This window comes from Macrosteles quadrilineatus, unplaced genomic scaffold (assembly GCF_028750875.1).
Source record: "Macrosteles quadrilineatus isolate MER2022 unplaced genomic scaffold, UCM_ALF_1.0 Scaffold_4__1_contigs__length_99947679, whole genome shotgun sequence".
NCBI classification, from domain to species: domain Eukaryota; kingdom Metazoa; phylum Arthropoda; class Insecta; order Hemiptera; family Cicadellidae; genus Macrosteles; species Macrosteles quadrilineatus.
The window spans coordinates 99,937,534-99,946,179 of NW_026542597.1; the positions used below are offsets into that span (position 1 = coordinate 99,937,534).

The 8,646-nt window shown below is 36.0% G+C and overlaps 1 protein-coding gene across 1 annotated transcript; it reads left to right on the top strand.

The window, feature by feature from the left end:
* The first annotated feature begins 273 nt into the window (after nucleotides 1-273).
* On the top strand, nucleotides 274-4,119 carry LOC128993197 (uncharacterized). Its single transcript, XM_054416958.1, has one exon. It carries the CDS (start codon nucleotides 274-276, stop codon nucleotides 4,117-4,119), a length of 3,846 nt encoding a protein of 1,281 aa, XP_054272933.1.
* The last annotated feature ends 4,527 nt before the right edge of the window (nucleotides 4,120-8,646 follow it).

Here is an 8,646-nt window from a genome sequence, read left to right on the forward strand (position 1 = left end):
TGAAAGCTAAAATGGTTTATTTATAATATCTACATCTTGTATGGTGGTATTGTATCATTTAAAAAAATATATAATTAGTATCATAGCTGGTGTAGTAAACAAGTTATAACTTGAAAACTATTATTCTGGTAATAAATCTCTGTATGCTGATTGGCTATAATAAGCTCTCTTCTGATTGGTTATAAATAGGTGATTGGTTACCCCCACCCCTTCTCTATCGTATATATAGTGCCCTGTGGTTTTCTCAGTGTACTTTGCTCTCAGTGATTGAAGATGACCGACGTAAGTAGCTTAGCTGTTCAAGCAGTAGATTCTAATGAACCTGTAGTAGATTCTAATGAACCTGTAAATATAGTAGAAGATTCTGTTGAAGTAGTTGTCCCTGTAAATATTTTAGATAAACATGAGAACTATGTAAAGAAATTTAGAATTCATGGAATTAATACTGTTTTTAAGTTTTCTAATCCTCCTGTTGAAACTAGTGAGATTGATTGGCTAAGACAAGGGTTTGGTCAAATTGTCAATGAAATGAAAGAAGTTTGTGAGGAGGGTGACCAATTGGGATTTACTTTGCGATCACTTAACCTAAAAAGTAAAGAGGGGTTTGTTGCTTTTCGCCCAGCAAATGAAGTTAACGAGGATGTTTTGTGGCAAATCTTTGGAGGTATAGTACAAAGTAATTCTGAATTCATCAAGTCCACAGATACATTTCAAGTTGAATGTACTCGAGTTAATCTTCCTGTAGGATTGGGGGGCCGCAAAAGACCTGGCTTGTTTAATACCTTTGATGATGAATGTAAAGAAAGGAAAGGGATTGTTGTGATAAATAACAAAGATAACTTGTGTCTTCCTCGTGCTATTGTAGTGGCTATAGCTAATGTAACTAAAGATCTTGAATACAAAGCTGTTAGACAAGATGCTAAGAAAAGACAGACTGTTAGAGCTCAAGAACTTGTATGTAGAGCTAGAGTTGAGATGCCGGAGGGTGGAGCAGGTATTTCTGAACTTGAAAAATTCCAGGACTTGCTTAAAGATTATAAAATCACTGTGTACAACTACAATGCTAAAGGTAGGGATGTTTACTTTGAGGGAAATGTAGAGAATCCCAAGTTCAAAATTAACTTGTTGTTTCATAACCGTCACTATAATGTAATTACTAGTCTGACAGCTGCTTTTGCATGTGTGTACTTTTGTGATGCCTGCCATGTCCCGTATGATCACAAAGGTGAGCATCGTTGTTCAAATATTTGCCCACAGTGTCAGACCATCTCACCCCCTTGTGTAGAGGAGCATGGGGGAATCTTGTGTCCTAAATGTAACATGACTTATAAAAACCAACACTGTTTCATTGCACACAAAACTGATAAGTGTAAAAATGTAAAGAAATGTCTTGATTGTGGGAAACTAGTTTGGCTTAAAGAGAGGTCCAAGCCTCACAAGTGTGGGGAAGTGTATTGTAAGCCTTGTGGAGAATTTAAAGATTCTAACCATAAATGTTATATGAAACCCAATAAGGGTAAACCTAAATCTAAAGACTATGTTTTTATTTTCTTTGATCTGGAAACCCGCCAGGATGAGTCCCTGCCCTCTGATCCTGAAAGTAAATTGCATAAAGTAAACTTGTGTGTCTGTCAGCAGTTTTGTTACCGGTGTATTGAGGGGAAATTCTGTATATCATGTAAAAATCGTACACGTGTGTTTGACTCTGACTCTATCAACCGGTTTATGAACTATGTAATGTATGTGAGGAAACAGTTTAAAAATGTCTGTGTAATTGCACATAATGGGCAGGGTTTTGATTTTCAATTCTTGCTAAAGTACTTGTTGGAAGAAACAAAATTCACACCAGAACTTGTAATAAGGGGAACCAAAATTATCTTAATGAAAATTGACAATGTAAGGTTTGTGGACTCACTTAGCTACTTCCCTATGGCTCTGTCTGCTCTGCCTAAAGCCTTTGACCTACCTCCAGAGAAAAAGAAAGGTTATTTTCCCCACTTGTTCAACACATTGGCAAACCAAAACTATGTAGGTCCTATGCCACCCAAAGAGTACTATTGTCCCGAATCTATGTTTGAAAAATCCCACAATGACTTTGACAAATGGTATAGTGAACAGATTGCTAACAACTATAAATTTAATTTAAAAAAGGAGTTGCAGGAATACTGTATGTCAGATGTTGATATCTTGGCTCAAGCCTGTCTAAAGTTCCGCTCAATCTTTCTAAAAGAGTGTAATGTTGACCCATTTCTCGAGGCTGTTACCATTGCGAGTGCCTGTAATCTAGCTTTCCGCCGTAATTTTCTGAAACCCAACACTATTGGCATCATCCCTAAGAACGGTTATCGGTTAGTAGACAATCAATCGGTAATTGCACTCCAATGGCTTTCTTGGGTTGAGGAAACCAATGGGATTAGGATTGATCATGCTGGACGAGGCAAAGAAGTCAAAGTTAATGGGGTGAAGGTAGATGGGTTTGATGGTAGAAACATATACGAGTTCCACGGATGTTACTGGCACGGGTGCCCTAAATGTTTTAATTACAACCGTCACGCCCCCTTGAAGGAAGATCCCTCTGATTTATTTCATCTCCGTTATGAGAGAACTATGGCTAAAAACGCCAAGTTTACAGAACACGCGCTGGTAGAGATGTGGGAATGTGAATTCTGTAAGATTAAAAAGGATCAAAAACTAAATCATCTAGACAGTCTGCCTATCTTGAACAATCTCCCATTAGACCCACGACAGTCTTTTTTTGGAGGTAGGACAGGCAACGCGAAATCCTATCACAAATGTGCTGAGGGGGAAACTATTCAATATGTTGATGTTTGCTCTCTCTATCCATATGTTTGTAAGTATGGGAAGTACCCTGTAGGCCACCCAACTATCTATGTAGGGGATAGGGAGTGTCGTGAGAGAGGTATGGAAGTAGAGGGGTTGTTAAAATGTAAAGTTTTGCCGCCTCATGATCTCTATCACCCTGTACTCCCTACAAAAATGAATGATAAATTGATGTTTGTGTTGTGTAGGACATGTGGGGAAATGATGTACCAAGGGGAGTGTAATCATGATAGTGATAATAGGGCACTAGTTGGGACTTGGACTATGGATGAGATTAGGAAAGCTGTAGAGAAAGGGTATATTGTACTGTACATGTATGAATTGTGGGAGTATCAGGTAGCGACTTATGAAAATAGGGGCTTGTTCACTGATTTTATTAATACATTTCTTAAGATGAAACAGGAAGCTTCGGGCTATCCAGAGTGGTGTAAGACTGAGGAGGATAAAAATAAATATATTGCAGAGTATTTGAGACATGAGGGAATCAAGCTGGAGAAAGAAAAGATTGTTAAGAATGGGGGTTTGAGGTCTTTGGCAAAATTAATGTTAAATAGTTTTTGGGGAAAATTTGGCCAGAGGGAGAACCAGACTAAAGCTACAATTGTTAGGGACTCTAAAACCCTCTTTCAAATGTTCTCATCCTCTGAAATTAAAGTGAATAGGCTCCAGACTGTCAATGATGAGGTTGTAGTTGTTTCCTGGGAGTATTTGGAAGAAGTTGGGGAGCCTCTCAGTAATGTAAATGTTTGTATCGTGGCTTACACTACCTCGCAAGCTAGACTCAAGCTCTATGAACATCTTGATGCCTTAGGAGCTCAAGTATTGTATTATGATACAGATAGTGTTATATTCTATCACCGCCAAGGTCTGTATAGAGTCCCTATAGGAGATTACCTTGGTGAAATGACAGATGAATTGACAGATTATGGACCCGGTTCCTACATCACTGAACTTGTCTCTGGGGGACCTAAAACTTATGCGTACCTTGTCTGGTCAACCAATCAACAGAAATTGATCCCAGTTTGTAAAATCAAGGGCCTCACCCTCAACTTTAAAACATCAAAAGTTGTAAACTTTGAAAAACTGAGAGAAATGGTCCTAAGTGAAGTAAAACAGTCAATTGAAATTGAAGAAAGTAGAATCAGAAAAACAAAAGATAGAGACGTCGTTACGATTGCAGAGAGCAAAGTGTTTAGGATCACTGGCCCAAAAAGAAGGTATGAAGGAGAGTATGACACTCTACCTTTTGGTTTTAGAAAAGTCCAAAGAGACTTGTAAATAACTTTGTAGCTTTTCATTGTAAATAACTTTGTAAATTCCTTTGTATATAACTCTCCTAATAAAAATAAACAAGTCTATAGATAAATACTTATGTATTACCGTAAGACCAAAGTGTAAATGTTTGTGTACTGTCACCTACTTCAAGGCTGGGCTTAGCCGTTGTAAGTCCTACAGCGGATGATGGGTTGGCCTAAAAACCATAAAACGCTGGTTTCCTATGATAGGCACAAAACCTAGTAAATTGAGGAGTTTAGATTTAGAAGAACCTAAGCTACTCCTTGGAACGGTTTAGTGTACTGTCACCTGCTCAAAGGCTGGGCTAAGCCGTTGTAAGTCCAGGAGTGGATGCTGGGTTGGCCTAAAAACCATAAAACACTGGTTTCCTATGATAGACACAGACTATGAATGTTAACCTTGAACTAACTTTGGCTGGATTACATAACTAAATCTATAGACTTGACAAAAAAAAAAGCTTTGTTAAAGTAAGGGAGAGGGCGTTTATAGCAACTACCAGGTAATCTGGACTGGCTATAAACGCTTAACCTGGCCTCACTTAATGAGGGGATAGTCTCAAACCCTATCCAATACAAAGCTACATTATGTAACAAACGTTAAGATATATCATTCTACTAATAATGGATGGTATAACGGAAGAATTATTTCAAATGTAATGTAACTCTTTGAGGATCAAACTACCTGTATAAAGATGATATAGAAGAGATGCAACCTGGTGGAAATCTTGTAAACTAAAACAAAAATATAATGGACAACTAAAATCGTCATTACAGATGGTTAACCCCAACAACAACTCTGCATCTTGATAGGGTGGTACATTCAAAAACGTATGAGGAGAGGAGGTCAAACTCCTACTTAAATCTATTCCCCATAAGAGCCTCTAGTTATGGAGGATGATTATAGCACTATTCTGTAAATAATACAAGTTTACCATAATGGTTTTACACTTAAGGTGTTAAAGACTCAAAAACAGGAAACTAGTGTTGTATTGAGTGAGAAATCAAATTTTAGCCTATATTTAATACTTAATAAACATTCCAAGGTACAAAGGTAACGTTATCACTGCTACCCGTAGTGTTATCCTATGATGGTAAATCGTGCAGTTGTCTGTGATAACACTCTATCTATGATTTATGAGTGTAACGTGTAGGTACAAAACCTCCTGATTGACCCTCAAGTGACTGACTTTTGTTGAAAACTAATATTCTTGACAACGGTATATATTGATGTAACAGACTTTGAAACCTTGGTTGTAGTAAATAACAACTAAATCGGACTGAGGAAAGGCAAACTAACCTATTATCATGGGCAAGCCACAACAGCGATACAAATATTAACAACTGCTAAAAGGCAAGCATATTTTAATTCTGAGAAAATATTAAATAAAACCTGCTGTTAGACTACATGTTAACGATAGCTAGACTGAGAAAGGTGTGGGAGTATGTTAAAACTGTATGGGAAACTCTAGGAAATGTGAATACATGTTTTGGTAGCAATTGTTCCTCCAGGACACAAATACATCATCAAGATATGAATATCAAAAGTCCCCTATACCTTGTAGATAAAAAAAACTAAACCTAAAGGCTAAACCTTGTAGATATCCTAAAAACTCTGTAATCACAGGCTATGGAACCTTATAAGTGGATAATAATAAATGAGTTAGTATTGGTAAAAATATGTTTGTTTTAGCCAAGAAACCCTTATGAACCTGAAAAATTAAATACCCATGTCTATTTATTTATGTACCTTTTCCAAGCTACAACTAATAATGTAATTCATGTTTATTGATTAATAGAGGGGTTTCTATTACTTTCATCCTATTTATCATTGGTGTTCTGAAGACTATTGTCTTACACATTATCTTATAGCATTTGTACCCGAATGTTCCATATGGCTCTCAGCTATGAATGTAATGCGACACCTGTTGTCTATGCCTCTTTTAAGTTATTGCTATTTTGAAAAATATTTAATGTTAAGCAATAGTTTTAATGGAGATGTATTTTAGATTGACATGAAATAGATATACCTGAAGTTCTAAGTAAAACCCCTTTTACTGTTATTGAGGTTCTACCGTACTCTGAATAAATAAAAAAAACCCTCTTTTAAAACACAAAAACCATTGATATTCAACATATACTCTAAAGACCGAGGAATGTACAATTCATTCAACGACTAATACAAAGCAAGACAGGGAATAGTTGTTATAAATAAATAACACTGACAACTTATGTCTAGCTAGAGCAATAGTGGTAGGTAAAGCCTATGCAAAAAATTGATCCTCAAATTTGAGGTATTCGTGAAGACAAGAGCATGAGATAAACAATTAGGGCAAATAAACTTATAGCTAAAGCGTGTGTAGGAATGTCTGAAGAAGGATCAGGTATCTTTGAATTTGAAAAGTTCCAGGCACAATTAAAGAAATATAGAAAGTCGCCGCTTTTGCATGTGTGTACTTTTGCAATGCTTGCCATGTCCCATATGATCACAAAGAAGCCCACAGATGTTCAAACAGCTGTTCATCTTGTCATACCTTCTCACCTTCTTGTGTGGAGGAAAATGGTGGGATATATTTCAGCTATTGTAACTGTTTTTTTTTCAAAATAAAAATGAACGGTGCTTTATTGCCCATTAAGGACAAATTTGTAAAACAATTAAGTTATGACGAGGGTGTGAAAAAATGATATTCCCAACTAAACGTAAATCAACTCATGTGTGTGGAGAGGTATATTGTCATCCTTGTGGTACATTTAAAGATCCTAATCATAAATGCTACATTCAGATAGACAAGAAAACCCCTAAAGTCCGTGACTATATATTTATTTTCTTTGATCTGGAAACACGCCAGGATGATTCCATACCCTCAGATCCCGAGCCTAAGTTACATAAAGTAAATTTATGTGTTTCACAACAGTTCTGTTTCAAATGCATCAATAGGAGTGAATGTGAATCTTGTTCAGAACGTTATAAAATATTTGATAGCAATCCCGTTAAGCAGTTTATGAACTGGAAACTTAATTGAAACCTGTAAACATTTCAAAAAACGTCTGTGTAATTGCACACAACGGACAAGGGTTTGACTTACAATTTATACTTAGGTATTTATTGACTCCCTTGGCTACTTACCCCTGTCTTTGCCTGCCTTACCAAAAGCTTTTGACTAACCACCTGAAAAGAAGAAAGGTTACTTCCCATATTTATTCAATACAATAATAAATCAAAATTATGTGGGAAGTAACCTTTCTTCTTTTCCTGGCGTGTTTCCAGATCAAAGAAAATAAATATATAGTCACGGACTTTAGGGTTTTTCTTGTCTATCTGAATGTAGCATTTATGATTAGGATCTTTAAATGTACCACAAGGATGACAATATACCTCTCCACACACATGAGTTGATTTACGTTTAGTTGGGAATATCATTTTTTCACACCCTCGTCATAACTTAATTGTTTTACAAATTTGTCCTTAATGGGCAATAAAGCACCGTTCATTTTTATTTTGAAAAAAAAAAACAGTTACAATAGCTGAAATATATCCCACCATTTTCCTCCACACAAGAAGGTGAGAAGGTATGACAAGATGAACAGCTGTTTGAACATCTGTGGGCTTCTTTGTGATCATATGGGACATGGCAAGCATTGCAAAAGTACACACATGCAAAAGCGGCGACTTTCTATATTTCTTTAATTGTGCCTGGAACTTTTCAAATTCAAAGATACCTGATCCTTCTTCAGACATTCCTACACACGCTTTAGCTATAAGTTTATTTGCCCTAATTGTTTATCTCATGCTCTTGTCTTCACGAATACCTCAAATTTGAGGATCAATTTTTTGCATAGGCTTTACCTACCACTATTGCTCTAGCTAGACATAAGTTGTCAGTGTTATTTATTTATAACAACTATTCCCTGTCTTGCTTTGTATTAGTCGTTGAATGAATTGTACATTCCTCGGTCTTTAGAGTATATGTTGAATATCAATGGTTTTTGTGTTTTAAAAGAGGGTTTTTTTTATTTATTCAGAGTACGGTAGAACCTCAATAACAGTAAAAGGGGTTTTACTTAGAACTTCAGGTATATCTATTTCATGTCAATCTAAAATACATCTCCATTAAAACTATTGCTTAACATTAAATATTTTTCAAAATAGCAATAACTTAAAAGAGGCATAGACAACAGGTGTCGCATTACATTCATAGCTGAGAGCCATATGGAACATTCGGGTACAAATGCTATAAGATAATGTGTAAGACAATAGTCTTCAGAACACCAATGATAAATAGGATGAAAGTAATAGAAACCCCTCTATTAATCAATAAACATGAATTACATTATTAGTTGTAGCTTGGAAAAGGTACATAAATAAATAGACATGGGTATTTAATTTTTCAGGTTCATAAGGGTTTCTTGGCTAAAACAAACATATTTTTACCAATACTAACTCATTTATTATTATCCACTTATAAGGTTCCATAGCCTGTGATTACAGAGTTTTTAGGATATCTACAAGGTT

Bases quoted from the DNA above. Each gene is read 5' to 3' on its own strand.
- LOC128993197 (XM_054416958.1), top strand. From the start codon at position 274: ATGACCGACGTAAGTAGCTTAGCTGTTCAAGCAGTAGATTCTAATGAA.